The 17,028-nt window shown below is 37.3% G+C and overlaps 1 protein-coding gene across 1 annotated transcript; it reads left to right on the forward strand.

Moving 5' to 3' along the window:
* Positions 1-5,206: 5,206 nt before the first annotated feature.
* On the forward strand, positions 5,207-14,187 carry LOC113069984 (opsin-3-like; the record flags this gene model as incomplete). The annotated part of the gene is made up of 2 exons (XM_026243127.1): positions 5,207-5,665; positions 13,868-14,187. Coding segments are annotated over exons 1-2 (645 nt in total), but the record flags the coding sequence as incomplete, so codon positions are not given.
* Between the last annotated feature and the right edge of the window lie 2,841 nt (positions 14,188-17,028).

Raw genomic sequence — 17,028 nt, forward strand, 5'->3', positions numbered from 1 at the left:
CTCAGTTTAGCGAAGTTATTCCACATTAACTGTTTATTTATTTAAACTGTTTATTAAAAAATTTCTATACTGATTTTAATTGAAAAGATTTCAATCATAACCTGAATAAGTTCAGCTGATTCTTTCAACACAACATGCACCACAATGTCATGAGACTCAGAATAATGCCCTCAGCTAGTGTTGAGCTTAAACCACAGCAGCACAGCCGATGAGATGTCAGGAACAGGGTACGGATGGTGTTTGCTGAGGTGTTAATGGATGACAGAGCAAAGAGTCACACTTGAGAGTGACAGTTTCTCTGAGGAACCAGAGTCAGTAAAGGCTTTTTATGCTATAGCAAAGGTAAAAGAAAGACAAGAATGAGACACAGAGAGATAGACAGATGTGAAGGAGCCAGAAGATGAAACAGGGCTGCGTGCGTGTCATCATTATTTTATCATATGCTTTCTGAGGATGTGATGCTCTGATCAGATCAAAAATTCTGGGGAACGGCATATTTTAAAACAGAAGTCATTTCCAGCAGATACTATCAAAACATAATGAAATATATTATTTTAGACATGGTGAAATGTCCATTTTCAGATAAATGACATTGTTTCTGTGTAGCATGTTTATACACTAATGACAATTATAACTAGGTTCTTCTTTTGTATAAAAGGAGACATTCAATGTGAAACTTTTCATGTTTTGCTCTGTATGACAGTTGGTTGACAGCCACCCACACTATTACAAAAGGTACCAGTAAGTCAGTATACTAAAACATTTCTGACCTCCAGTAGCTGAACTTGTCTATCCAAAAGCCTCAATAATGACCTGAACAAGAATTTGTTTTGCTCTGTTAACCACACGCACTAAACTGTTATAATAGACCCCCAGTGTACACTGCTGCTTTGATCACCACACTGTTCCTCTAAAGGAGAAATACTTTCATGCTGTTCAGATCATTTTATGAAAAAAAAAAAGTCTTAAAACTGAAGCAAAAACAAGACCTTATTGTGAGTTTAACTGCTGCAGGCAAAAACACTGAAGTACAAGCTAACAAAATACAGTCAATATCACACACATTATCTGGGCAGTCATCAGCAACAAACAAACAGCAATCTAAAGCTGAATCTCTGATAAACAGGTCACATTGTTTTCAGTTCTATTTTCTAATTCTATAAAGAAGCTGAACATTGTGGTTCTACACAGACAAATAAAACTGTGATTATATGTATAATGTCCTCAGTGTCCTACGTTAATAAAAAGCTCACAGTGAAGGGGAGTCAAATAAAATGAGTCAAACACACACACACAAGTCTTGAATGCCTCAAGGCTGTTGTCATGATCACTCAGTGTGAGAAATTACTAAGTGCTTGGACTCTTGTGACCCAACCTGGTTGAGCCATTTAAGAGACGCACATGAATAAAAGCTCATAACTCAAGTCAAATCAGGAGAATCACAGGATGTACGCAAACACACATATGATCAGTGAAAATGTCAACATGTTGCTTTGAATATATCACTTGTACTCTAAGCAATGGTGTTATTTTATTTTAAACCTAAACTGTACTCCACTAAAATCTCTGTTAATGTGCTCTCTTTAGTATTTGTAGGCGTTCATGCATAAAATGTGTCTTTTGTGAAACAGAAAGGCTATTCAGATGTTAAAGGTTCTTTATGGAACAATTTAGACAAAAAGGTTCTTCTATGGCATTGTGAAGCAGCAAGGGGTGTAGGTATTGGTGGGGACATGTCAACAGACATTTAATTGTTTGATCAAAATTATTGCTGTGGAAAATTGAGTAGTCGCTGGATATTGGATTTGGTTTTCAACCACTAAAAATGGGTATTATTCAACTTATCTGGATATGGAGCTTCATTGCCATCCCCATATCTCTAGGACTGAACAATGTATGGCCTTGAAAATGAAGATTTCAAAAGAAATTTCTTTTAAGGACTAGAATCTAAAATCATATTGAAATATCTTTAATACTTCTTGAGTTATAGGCATGCAATCTTATGAAAAAAAGAATACTTCATACAGGTATGTTCAATGCAGTCGTTTTGACAGAAGGAAACAAGATCTCTAGTTTCAACAGTATTTGTTCTTCAGACCTTCCTTTTTAAAGGGGTCATTTGAATGATCCTGGGAGAGTAGACTACAATGCCGGCTGTTCTGACTCACAGTCTGTAAGTACGTTTACATATTTAAAGGATTCAAACGCAAGTTTTGAGCAGTGTACAGTATATACTAATTTTCCTGGTTCTAGTGATGTTATGCAGCTGTGAAGCTGTTTTTTAAGTAAAAAGTGCTTCATTGAGAATTAGAAAAATTTCACACTTTCCCTTTTGCCTGTCTGACAACTCCTCTCCACCAATACCCCATGGACATTCATCCCAGCTTTGATCTCTGATCTCTGAAGTCTGGTACATCATCCTGGGAAAGGGCAGACATGCCATCGCCTAAACATAGAATGGCATTAACATGCATGAGCTTGGGTGTATGAAACATTGCTGTGCATGCAAGGAAAAGGAGGGGTGTTGATGACAAAAAACAAAGAGAGTGAGAGAGAGAGAATTGGGACAGTGTATAGTTTTATTTCCCGTCAGGGATTGTAGGGATTCATTCACATCCCAACTCCTCATAATTAGACTCCATTCAGCAGTCGGTGTGCTATGCCGTAAACTGTACAGTATAATTTGCTTCTTATTAAAAAGAAAGAGAGAGAGAGAGAGGAGAAAAAAAGAGTAGATGCATGAATGAAATGACCCAGTTTCCAGAGACGTGAGTCAGACGAGTATGTGAGGGGAACAAACTATTTTCTAGGTAATTAATGAAAACACACAGCATACAGAATTTAATCATCAAGGGTTTTCACATGAGGGCATCAACATTAGATATTTTATCACATGAAAAAAGCCATATGAACCTGTTAAAATCAATAGTTAAATCATACCTTCTCAAAAGTTTGCTAAATGTGCATTTAAAGGAATAGTTCACACGCTGAAAAAAATTATACAATTATTACTCAAAAATTGCTGTAAATTTCACTACTACAAATAAATAGCAAGTAATGCATTGAGTTAAATGTGACATTTTGAAGCAGAGAGACTGAAATAGCATTTTCTTACTGCAATTAAATCTGCTTTTTTTTTTTGCAGATTCTTAATCATTTACTCACCCTCATGAAATTCTAAACCTGTATTACTTACTCTTTTCTATACAGCAAATATATAGGAACTGACAAAAAAAGCACCATAAAAATGATTCAAATTCCTAGTCTTCTGAAGCCGTATGATGTGCAACTAGAATTTAAGTTATTAATTTCCACAATCTGTGATGAGGTGTTTCGTCAGAGCATGTGCGTCATTCTCTTTGAGTTTGCACAAGCGTGAATGAGATCTGACAGCTACAACAGCTCGCCTTTATTGTTTTGTTTTCACACTACCACTGATTTCAGAGACAAGTCCTTCATAAAGCTTGTAAATTAATCAAATCTTTCTCCACAGTTTCTTCTAAAAACTAATGGGAGCTGTAAAAAATATCACTGGGCAGGGAAGATAAAATGCTGATAAAATCCTCTGATTATGTTCCAATAAGAACTCAGATTTGTACGTAATAGATGGTTTATATTACGAATGTTCTAGGACAATTGGGAGAAATCCTAGGAACAGTGACCCAGTTCATCAACAAGGAATATTTTCTACACAAAAGTAGAGCTGTACTGAGAAGACCCTCCTATGAAACACATTTTTGTGTCAAAAATATCATAGTTTCGAATGCAAGCTGCTGAAATATATGAAGCTGCTTATATATACTTTTTATACTATTTTGCACATATTCATTACTGTTTATATTAAATTATTATATTTATGAGTGAATATTGTTTGTTTGTCTGCCATTGTTTTATGTATGTTGTTTTTATGTATTCCTGATGGGTGATGGAGCACCCCTAATTTCGTTGTACCTTCACAGTGCAATGACAATAAAAGGCTATTCTATTCTATTCTGAAATAATTTTACAGTTTGCACAATTTCAGGTTCTTGTGAAACCTCGGTTCTGGTTTAAATCAAAATCCTCACATAAGACTTATATATATATATATATATATATATATATATATATATATATATACTGTGTTTGGAAACAGCATATTAAAATTATTTTTGAAGGATCATGTGACACTTTAGACTGGAGTAATAATGCTGAAAAAAAGCTTTGTCATCACAGGCATAAATTACTTTAATTAGCCTTCACGGCTGAAAGCTGCAGGGGCATTATTAATCATGATGCTGCTCTCCAATCACCTGTGCTTCATTTGCATGTTTGTAATTGAAAAAAGGGAGTAAAAGCATCACCTTTTTGGTTGTCTGAGGTTATTTAATTAGTATAAAATGGACACAGGTATGTTTTTTTAAAGCTTAATATGTTGTTGAACTGTATTTTTAAATATTCATAATTCCAATTTTGGAGGGAATGTTTGTAGCGCTTGATTGCTTTAATTTTAAAGTCTGATTCTTCACCAGTGCCAGATGAATCTGAGTAACAAACATTCCCATGGGATCCTCTAAAAATCCACTGATAAAAAAATCACACTTTTCCCACTGTAGCTTAGGGTTGGTTTATTTTTTATTTTTTTCTGAAGCCCACTTAAAATATATTACACTGTATTAATTTGACCACCTACTGTACTTCCTTCTCTCTGACCCCCTGAATTAAATGCGAAAGTTCATAACCTTTTCATGACTAATGGCTGATTTATTTTAGCTGATTTATTTAGTCTGTCTTATAAATATGCAACATAACAGACTGCTCATTACAATCCAATACTAAACACAACAGTTCATTTAATAGCACATTAGCCTCCATATCATGACTATTAGTGCTCATAAAAATACATTAAATGCTGAATATCACTCATACTGCCATTAGTGTTCATAAAAGCACATTAAATATTGAACATTACTGTCACTGTTGTTATTCTTCATAATATTACCACCGTTCCAATCATAAGCACCATAACAGTGCATTTAATACTGCTTTATATCACTACACTTCATATAAGCTTATAAAATACTGAATGTTGCCATTACTGTCATAGGTTTTAAAAACAACAGAGTAGATACATCACCATCTCTCTCTCTCTCTCCTCTCTCTCTCTCTCTCTCTCTCTCTCTCTCTCTCTCTCTCTCCAGCAAGAACTTTCGTGCATTTCTCTGGATGCAGGTGACATTTTTCTTCTGAGATGAATTCAACCTTACTGACACACTGAACTACAATCACTGGATTGCTTCTGGACGGACGCTGAATCGGGACACTTTCAGTCACCATGCTGGGCATTCACTTAGAAAAGAAATGAATTCTTTAAATGAAACATCACCTGAGACTAACCTTGGGGATTATGATTATATTTTCGCCGATGAGACTTATAAACTCCTGACGTTCACCATCGGATCTATCGGTGTCCTGGGCTTCTGTAATAATATCATCGTGATTATTCTCTACTACAGGTTCAAGAGACTCCGAACACCAACTAATTTGTTAATAGTGAATATAAGTGTCAGCGATCTGCTGGTGTCAATCACCGGAGTTAATTTCACATTCGTCTCGTGCGTGAAAAGAAGATGGATCTTTAATTCTGCCACATGTGTTTGGGATGGATTCAGCAACAGTTTATTCGGTCAGTTCTAATGTATCGATATAGTCACCCAAGTTTTCAAGCAGCTTAGCCTACTTTGAATTCAAACAAAGTCGTTCGTAGCCTAACGTTAGGCTACATGTTTATTTCCAACCAATTACTTCTTTAGATCAAGAAAGACAGGTCAGACCTTGAATAGCCAATGTGTTTGTCTCCTAATGCTGTTTGGTCATTGCTGTCATTTCGTCTTTTATATTGTATTTTATTGATCTGTTATCAGAATTTTTTTCGTAATTTTTACAAGTGTTCTCGGTCAGTTGTCAATGTGGTCATATGGTCGTATGAGCTAAACAGAGAAAATGTTAAAAGAAACAAAACGCTGCGATATGTCACAATTAACGAAGCATTTCGACTGCATTACGGAACGTGGCGCTACGAAATGGTCCAGAAAGTACAGTTATTTAAAAACAATATTAGAAATTATCGTTGCTGCTTCATTCCTACTGGGTAAATAGGTATAACGTGCTTTACCACAGAAACAAAACCGGACAAATAAACTAACGTTTTATTTGGAACCGACGCAGTGAAGAGCGACATTACTTCAGACGTTGTTGACCATAACTGCCAGACACTTTGCTTAATACAATTGTGTTTACGTTATTTCAGCTTTGTAAATGTCTAGACTTTTTGAATGGGCGCGCGAGACCTTTCTCACTCGTCGCGACAAAAGAGAGGGAGCGATTCTGACAGGATTTCTGATACTTACCTCACGACAAATTTTATTAATAACTTAAAAAAAGCTATGGGAACAACACTTTGTAGTACAGTCTTAAGCTTTAGGCAGATCATCTGGAAGGAGCTATGCAGCGAAAGCGCTGGTAATAAAACTAAAAGAGCTGCATGTAATATAGCAGCTCAAAACATTTGGTCTTGCAAGGACTTGAGCTAATTTTGTGGTCTCTGACTTTTGATTATAGGCTACTTTTAGAATCTTTGTAAATCTGAGAACTTGAAATATTATTGAGAAATCTTTTTTAAACAGAGACTGGGGCTTTGTCTTAATAGGAAAAGGCAATTCTTTCCTACAGCAAATGATTTCGTATGAACATCTTACTCATTTAGCACGATCTAATTCAAGTTATTTAGAGCATATCAAATTATCTAAAGGAAATGCATGTTTTCCTCATCTAATCATATCAGATAGCTTCACAGTCTTAAGAACATTTATGCTTAATTTGATTCACTTGATCATGTGACCATTTACAACAACAAGCAAACAAACAATCCAAGCATCCATAAACAACTATGACACATTTATTGGAATAAAAGTCCATCTGGCGCATGGAAAGATGAGGTTGAATGGAGACACATAATTGCACTTTAATGGTCCAGAAATATCTAGCAGAAGATCAACTAAGCATCTGTGAGAGATTATGCTTTGAGGAGAATACCATAATCTCATTTCTGAAAGATAGATGGTCATTTTAGGCATCTGCTCCCCCAAGGTCACACCTGATGCTATTTTAAATCCAAATATTATCATCACACATGATTGCTTCTGTACTGCCTCCTTTGACCCATTTAGATGTGAAATTGGCTGCGTTTGATAAAAACATTTGTGTCTATGACCTCCATTTGTGCTCCCTTGAGAGCTTACTCATTTAAATAAAAACAGTTTTGATGTAGCTCAGTGTGCAATACTGCATTATATTCTACATCAGATTTACTAATCCCAGTTCTATGAGAAGTAAAAAGAGGTCTGTGTGAATACATCTGACAGCTGAGAGGAAACACGTTAGTGCTGCTTCCCCGCGGGCCTGCCTCTGTCACAGAGGACTGTGGATGTCTGGGTAATTGGGGGAATGTGTCTGTGAGTTTCTTGCCAGAGGAGTCTCTGCAGATACTGCAGTTCAGAGAAACTGTTATTTACTTCTAGAAATGATACCAATTACTAATCCATCATCTGTTGAACGTGAAGCTGTTTGCTGGGAGCTTAATTTCTGTAAAAGAGAGCTTCATTGCTTTTTATTTATTTATTTATTTAACGCTTTTCACAATGCACAGCTTTACAGAAAATCATTAATGCCAATTTTTATTGTAATGTTGTTTATATTTATAGTTGGGTGTATCTCAAAATCTCTCAAAAACATGGTTATATATGTCTTAAGAATCTTAAAAGAATCCACATCTAGTACCATTAGCACACAGGGGCGGACTGGCCATCTGTGTGATCTGGAGAACGACTGGTACTCCAGGACGGGCGGCAGGCCTGCCCACTACCCACCACGCACGCAGTCATCACCTCATTCCGACTATAAGTCGCATCAGTCAAAAAATACGTCATGACGAGGAAAAAACATATAAATCGCACTGGATTGTAAGTCGCATTTATTTAGAACCAAGAACCAAGAGAAAACATTACCGTCTTCAGCCACGAGAGGGCGCTAAATATTTTCAGTGGTAGCTCCCTCTCGCCGCTGTAGATGGTAATGTTTTCTTTTTGTTCATTTCTCTCGGTTCATGTCAAATTAATTTTGATAAGTCGCACCTGACTATAAGTTGCAGGACCAGCCAAACTATGAAAAAAAGTGTGACTTATAGTCCGGAAAATATAGTAAGTATGGAACATGAGAGGAGAAAGAGTTACTTGCTAGGGATGATGTTAGGAAGTTATATTCAGGTTGCTACATTTTTAATGATTACAGTAGTTAAAACAGCTAAAGTTCAACATTTTAGCTGTAAAATGCCCAGTGTTTGGAATAACGGCGTTTAAAAGAACGGCGTTAGGTGCATGTAATGTGTAACACGCATCTACAAAGCTAGTGGCCAAAAACACTTTTTTACAAAGATAATACATGAAGTGCAGAATAAAACTCTTGCTGTCTGTTGACGTGCAATAAATATCGAAAACTGCAAAAAAACAAACAAACAAGTTTTCTGACACATTTTTTTTTTTACAGTAACGCAAATAGTTACTTTCCCTGGTAACGAGTTACTTTTTGGAACAAGTAGTGAGTAACTATAACTAATTACTTTTTTAAAGTAACGTTCCAAACATTGAAAATGCCACATGCAGTAGCTAATATTAAGAAATATTTTGTGCTTTTACTTTTAAAAATGTTGGTAACATCATGACGAGGCTATAACAGTTACTGTTATAACAGCATATTATATAATCTATTCCATGCTATCTTGGAATATTTTTTTTTATCCATTTCATAATTTGTTTATTCAGGTTGTGAGCTTAGACCAAGAGCAGAGAAAGACACTCACAAGAGTCTTTTTTTTTTTTTTGTCAAACCACTCTCAGAAGAAGACAAAATACCTGACAGTACGGAGAGTTTTTAAGTTGAGTGTTTAAATCAACAGTACACAAAGATGGCGCAGACAAACTGGTGTCGAATTTCCGCACGCCGATTGCTTTGGGCTGTACCTGTCCACGAACATAACCAGGTGAGCAGATCACTCTCTCACTATTTGATTGCTCTAGTCTTTACCCAGACAGCAAGCAGTTTCGTGCCAGAATGGCCCAGGTGTGGTCCGGTTCTGGGCCGAAACTGCTTGCTGTCTTGGTATCCACTCATCATCATCCACCAATCAGAACACATGAGAACTCTTTGACCAGAGCTGCTGTGCTTCAAAAGCTCTTGCAGCAGCTCAACACTGGTTTTCTTTGAGATGGTCAGATCACATCAGATTGTGGTTAATCTTGTATATCATGACTTATATCTACTCTTCCTCTCCCTGCAGTTTGGTAATATAAAGATTCCTCCTTTGAACTCCCACCTCTTCTGTGGGTTTTATTGTTCTGGGTCTGAATTTGGGCTCCTGGGATCTAAAAAAAAACACATTTTCAGTCTCCAAGGTGAACGTTATGACAACACACTCTTACAAAAAAGGGTTCATTGGGGTTCTATATAGCACAAAGGTTATTTAGATTATTATTTATTCATATTACATTATTCTGCAACATTTTGTATTTGTTATTAAATTATTGTTTGTAGTAACTTAATATCACATTTTAATCTTGCAGATTTTTGGAGAATGATTCGCAATCCCCAAACTGGCTCAAATGATTCGCGAACCCGCTTTGAACTCCCGAACTGACTCAAATGATTCGCGAACCCGCTACGAACTCCATAAAGCCCCTTTCACACTGCACGTCGGACCCGCAATATTCCCGTACCATTGCCTGGTCGCCTTCTGTGTTAAAGCAACCACGTCCCGGAATTGATTACCGAATCGAACCCGGGTCGGGGACATAGTAACATTGCGGTAATCGATCCGGAACGAGTGCTGTGTGAACAAAAGCCAGATCTAATTCGGTATCGGAGTGATGACGCGCGTTATCGCGCGACTTTTTTACCGGCTGTTTTGAAGGAAGATCAACATTCACGACGAAAACATATGTGCAAACTGTAATGAAGCAGAGATCAGTTAGTTCCTCACTTTCCGCGCTGACGCAGAGATCGTTTGCTTGCTTCAGTTAAAGTATAACGTGCCAAGCTTTGTCGACTCGTACATTACACGTCACGCGCTGATGTCACGTGTCGTTACGGGATCTTCAAGGGTTGTGTGTGAAAGCACGCACATATACCGGGTCATCACTGATAGTGTGAAAGTGCCAAATCTAGCGACCAGGGAACAATTACAGGAACACTTTACCCCTGTATATGCCGGAATGGCAGTGTGAAAGGGGCTTAACAGACTCAAATGATTTGCGATTCCCAAACTGACTCAAATGATTCGCGATCCCGCTACGAACTCCCAAACTGATTCAAATGATTTGCGATCCCCGAACTGACTCAAATGATTCGCGAACCCGCTACGAACTCCCGAACTGATTCAAATGATTTGAGATCCCCAAACTGACTCAAATGATTCGCGAAACCGCTCCAAACTGAATCAAATTATTCGCGAACTCGCTTTGAACTCCCGTACTGACTCAAATGATTCGTGATACCATCGAACTCCCAAACTGACTCAAATTATTCGCGAACATGCTACGAACTGAACTGATTCAAATGTTTTGCGATCCCCAAACAAAACTGACTCAAATGATTCGCGAAACCGCTCCGAACTCCCGAACTGACACAAATGATTCGTGATCCCAATGATTTAAATGATTCGTGATCCCCAAACTGACTCAAATGATTCGCGATCCCGCTTCGAACTCCCGAATTGATTCAAATGAATCGCGATCCCGCTACGGACTCCCGAACAGACTCAAATGATTCGCGATTCCCAAACTGACTCAAATGATTCGCGAACCCGTTTTGAACTCCCGAACTGACTCAAATGATTCGCGAACTCGCTACGAACTCCCGAACAGACTCAAATGATTCGCGATCCCTAAACTGACTCAAATGATTCGCGATCCCGCTACGAACTCCCGAATTGACTCAAATGATTCGCGATCCCGCTACGAACTCCCGAACAGACTCAAATGATTCACGAGCCCCAAATAACTGACTCAAATGATTCGCGAACCAGTTTTGAACTCAGAAAATGACTCAAATGATTTGCAAACCCGCTTTGAACTCCTAAACTGACTCAAATGATTTGCGATCCCAATGATTCGTGATCCCCAAACTGACTCAAATGATTCGCGAACCCGCTTTGAACTCCCAAACTGACTCAAATGATTCACAATCTGAAGTTCCCATCCAAATCAAATGACACTGCCAGCGCTTCTATTGACTTAGTTCTCTAATTTCGAGTGGATCTTTTATTTTTATTCAATAGCATTACAACATTCATGTTTTTGTTTTATTTACTTTATTAACAAATGTATGTGTATTAGCAGCATTTGCTCTAGTTAAAGCAGTTGTTAACATGAACATCTGCTGTTTATTTATCATGATGTGTAAAGCATTAAAATCTGTATTGTTTCATTTGGTTAACTGCAAGCATTAATCTCTTAACTTGTGGGAGGACGCTAGCAAACAGAAGCCTTCTTTGTTTACATTAGTTCAGAGGAAAACGCAGCCCTGAAGAGTTTTGTAAATAATAGTAGTATTATAAATAGTAGAATTATAAATGAATAATTTGCTAGTTTCATTTGTAAATGAAAACACTAATTTATCACAAAACGTTAATATTATCAATTATATATAGTTAGCTTATATGAAGGAATGAATGAATAAATGAATGATGCATTTATATAGTGATTTATTGTGTATTGTTGTCCACCCAAAGCGCTGTATAGGGTCTCTCCTCAACCACCAGCAGTGTGCAGCATCCACTTGGATGTATTATATATATATACCGTATTTTCCGGACTATAAGTCGCAGTTTTTTTCATAGTTTGGCTGGTCCTGCGACTTATAGTCAGGTGTGACTTATTTATCCAAATTAATGTGACATGAACCACGAGAAAACATTACCGTCTACAGCCGCGACAGGGTTCTCTTGGTTCTTGGTTCTAAATAAATGTGACTTATAGTCCAGTGCGACTTCCGAACTGACGCAAATGATCCGCGAACCTGCTACGAACTCCCGAACTGACTCAAATAATTTTGCGATCCCGCTCCGAACTCCCAAACTGACTCAAATGAATCACGCTCTGAGCTCTATTGGCTTAGTTCTACCAGAAAGACTCGGGAGGTGTAGATGACACTGAAGTATTTATTTACAAAACATATACGAAAAACAGAATTAATTTGGCGTAGGCCCCATCCGTAGCGTGGATCTGAAGATTGTAGATACCAGCTAATCCTGCCGAAGATGTAGGCAGGGCGGAGCCTATCCCAAAAGAAAGAATGAAAAATGTAATACGCACCTAGATGAAGTATTTCTTAGAGGATCCTGGAACGTGAACAAAAGAGATAAGTTGAGATAATTAGCCAGACATGAAATACAACATCATATTATAGCTAAAGTAATGGCTTATATGTAAGGGAAAAGGGCCGCAGAGCCTCAGAGCGAGAGGGGTCGCGAGAGGGTTCGCAAGAGGGGTCGCAAGAGGCCAAACAGTGATAGGGGCCACGATAGGCCGGACAGTGATAGGGACCACGATAGGCCGCAGAAAAGCCCCGGCGGGCCACAGAGGATGGAAATGCCCCGATAGGCCGCAGAAAAATGGGCCACAAATGAAAACAAATGAAATGGGCCACAAATGAAAACAGCCCCGGCGGGCTGCGAGGGGAAGGCCAGAGAAATAATAAACCGTTGCATAGTGACGTTATTAGCTGTTTAAGGAAATAATGGGTAGGCGTTTATCATAGGTTTTAACAAATGATTTTGTTATACCTTTAAGGAGCAAACGCATGGCTGGGACGTTAAAAAGACTTGGATAGTCAGGGACCGGTTATGATATCTGCCAAAGATTTTTGGACTACTCCGGCATCCGAACGCGAGTCTGACTGCAAAGTAAAATTTTGCATTCCATTTGACACCAAAAAGAGCCCAATCAGAGGGATGAATTGGTATCATTTTAAAAGCATCCGTGATATCTGCTTTAGCCAGCCAAACACCTTGGCCGGCTAATTTGATTAACTGAAAAAGGTTCGGAGGGAATATATTCATACAGCGATAGAATCAGAATGGGGAGAAGACATGTCGGAAATCAACCGTTTTTCCCTTGAATATTTGCGGGTAGCAACTCTGAGCGAATTAAGTCATTTTAATGTAATAAATTCATTTTAAGACAGCATGGAATAGATTGTATAATATGCTTTTATAACATATATAATCTATTCCATGCTATCTTGGAATAAAACCTGTTTTGTTTTTTGTTTTTTTTTACATTTCATAATTTGTTTATTCAGGTTGAGCTTAGACCAAGAGCAGAGAAAGACACTCACTCCAGCTCAACTTTAAATTACTTTTAAGCGCCCCAACGTCAGATTTTGTTTTTTTTTGTCAAACCACCCTCAGAAGAAGACAAAATACCTGACAGTACAGAGAGTGTTTAAGTTTAGTGTTTAAATCAACAGTACACAAAGATGGCGCAGACAGACTGTTGTCTAGTTTCCGCACGCTGATTGCTTTGGGCAGGTTTAGTCAAAGTCCAGGGCCGTTTTTTATTCCCAGTCCATCCCTGTTAGCACATATCGTATTTTATCTTTAAAAATTAATTTTGTCCAGACAGGATGATCCTTGTAAATGTTAAGTGCCATAGTGAGAATCCTAAAAGAATCCTAAAAAAGAATTATGAGAATGGCAAACACAGTTTAATGAGAATTTGAGGACAGAATGTATCTATCTATTTAACTTTTTTTATTTCTCTTCTCATCCTTTAAGGGATCGTGTCCATCATGACTCTCTCCGGTCTGGCGTATGAGCGCTACATCCGTGTGGTTCATGCCAAGGTCATTGACTTCCCCTGGGCTTGGAGGGCCATCACGCACATCTGGCTGTACTCTTTGGCCTGGACTGGAGCTCCTCTCCTGGGATGGAACCGCTACACGCTGGAAGTCCATCAGTTGGGCTGCTCCCTCGACTGGGCTTCCAAAGATCCCAATGATGCTTCCTTCATTCTCTTTTTCCTCCTCGGATGCTTCTTCGTCCCTGTGGGTGTCATGGCCTACTGTTATGGAAACATCTTGTACACTGTGAAAATGGTGAGGAGAACAGGCGCAACAATGGGCTTAGCTATAATAACAGTCATTTTCTCACTGGCCTGTCTGGATGTACCAGATATATATTTCCTGTTACCTGATGCACTAGAAACATACTAACTACTGAGTTTTCTACCTAGATAGGAGGTTCTTCATAATTGCTTCCATAGATAAGGTTTTGCATGTGCAAAGTTGATTGAATATTTGCTAATTGTATTTTTTTTTTACTCCTTTGTTGAATTTCCTATTTCAAATTTATGTGGGAGGACAAACTTACTTGATCGTCCCACTTCATCGATTTATCAGTCCAAATTTATCAATTATTAGTACTATAATGGTATTGCAAGCCATTTTTCATTCTTTGTACGCAAATAATTTTAAACATAAACGGTGCAACAGTTTCAAACTTAAGAACTATTTTCACTTGATTGAGCTTCAAATTAAATATTATTTTAATGATTTCGATTGTCAAAAGTCTCTCAAGTACTTACCCCTTCCCCTACCCCTTGGAGTTTCATAACTCCAAAATCATCACCCAATATGGCATTTCAAGGGAATTTCATTCAGTTCTTCAAAGTGTCTACAATCCCATCTAATTAAAAACTATAGTGTGTTTCACAATTTCAAATTTTATTCCAAATATATTTTATCGACCCTTAATTGATCTCCAAAAAATTTTTCCTCACTTGTCATCTCATTTCTGATCTGTGGATTTGCATATGGCACCTTACAGTTTCTTTCTTTCTGTCTTTAACCTTCATCATTCTCTCTTGTTCTTTTATAAACACACTGTCAAGCCGCTGAGATTTATCAGTGCATAGGTGCCGACATGCTGCTGTTTAATGGGCTCTTTCCACTAAAAGCCATATTGTCTGAAAGTGCCTTCAGCAAATGAGCAAGCGACGGTGATTGTGTATGTAAATAGCTTGCGATTTTCATCAGCAGTTACTGTGCAACAGATTTTATCGGTGTGCTGTCCAGATGGGGGAGAACATAACCGCACCAACATGAGTGATTGTGTGCTTACCGCAAACTGAAGTGTGCAGTCTTTTCTCTTATCTTAGCTTTGTGTACAGAGGCAGCTTGAATTAAGCTATTTGTAGGTTGATTCCCATGGAAAGCATTCTGCCCAAAACAGTAACACTGCTTGATCCAATGGCATATGTTTGGGACAGGGCGAGTGTTCTGGCAAAAACTGTTATGATTTTTTATAAGTGGTCCAAAAATGTCACACTTCACCTGTAAGCAGTTTATGTGTACATTTGCCTTTGAGCTTGTGTGTTAAACTTTCCAAAAGGTTTTGCACACAAAGAAAAGACTATGCTATTTATTGACTATGCTATAACAGGCATGATTAATATGATGTACCTGCCTGAGACTCCAGTCATTCTGTGGCATAGGAAATATTTATTTAATAGAGTCTATTTAAGAGAGAGTTTATTTAGCCTGACATATGGACAGTTTTGCAATTCAGCCAAGGTACTTGCGATTCATTTCAATCACCACACTGCAATATTCACTATCATTTAAACGTTTTTAAAGAAGTTTTTTTAAGAAATTAATGCTTTCATAATATGAGTTAATTATAATAAGAGATGTTTCTTGAGCAGCGAATCAGCATATTATAATGATTTCTGAAGGAACTAAATTACATTTTTATATATTAAAATAGAAAATAAAATAAAAATTAAAAATTAAAAAAATATATAGATTTCATTGTACCTCCAGTGTGTTTGATCGGTTTCTTGATTATTCTCTTCCTTATGAGTAAATATAGTTAAGTATGCCAGGAACTGGCTTGGAAAAAATACATAAATGATTCAGGAAATAAATAAATACATACATGCATACATTGGTGAATCAAGCACCTGAATGAATCAGGGAATCAATAAATGCATGAATGAATAAGTACAATTTGAAGTTATTCATACAGTAGAATTGTATACATTGATATTTTACAACATTTTAAAGGCATATTCCACCAAAGGGCAGTTTAATATTAACTCGTAAATTAAAAAGTTATTTAAATGTGGCCAGTCAAAGGCAATAAATTACACACTTAAATCATACATACTTATGCAAATCTTAAGCTAAATTCTTGATGTCATTTAATTAAAATAATGATTAAATCTTTGAATTAACGATGGATTTGTATATACCTGGCATTGTCAGTAGCATGACAGTTTAATTGATCCATGACAAAAGGAAAAAACAGCTGTTCACATCATCACCCATTGCGCCCCCAAATGCTGACCCAGTTCTGTGTCAGTTACACAATGCCAGGCATCTTGAGAGATGCTCAGTCAAACTCAGCTAATTTTATTGCCATCCTTGCAGCTGCATAATGATGAATGGAATGAATGAATTAACGAATGAACGAATTAACGAATTAATGAATGAATGCATGCCTCAGAGAACATAATGTGTTTAATTAAAGATGCATCATTAGAGATTTAAAAGCATGATGCTTTCAAGCAGGGCAGCATAGGACCTCCATCCAAATCCATTCACCTTGGTAAAGTATATCTTTATCATCAGCAAACATTATGTGCAATATTCATTTAAAGTCTATTGTCAGCCTATAGTCTGGCTATGGAGTTTTTTCTATGAACATATAGATTGTTGATATGGTTGTATGAATTGGGATAAGTTTTATTGTCAGAATTAATTTGACTGATAATCAGTGCGGTGCTAGTAATTCTATTATCAATGATCTTTTCTGTTCCCTAGAATAGTTTTAGAATTCTGATATTTATGGTTGAATTTTGTATTATGTTTTAAATTTCACCCACATTTTTAGCAATGTTATTTTTTGCAGCATATCATTATTTTTGCATGTCCTTT

Source organism: Carassius auratus, unplaced genomic scaffold (genome assembly GCF_003368295.1).
Source record: "Carassius auratus strain Wakin unplaced genomic scaffold, ASM336829v1 scaf_tig00002610, whole genome shotgun sequence".
Taxonomy (NCBI): Eukaryota; Metazoa; Chordata; class Actinopteri; order Cypriniformes; family Cyprinidae; genus Carassius; species Carassius auratus.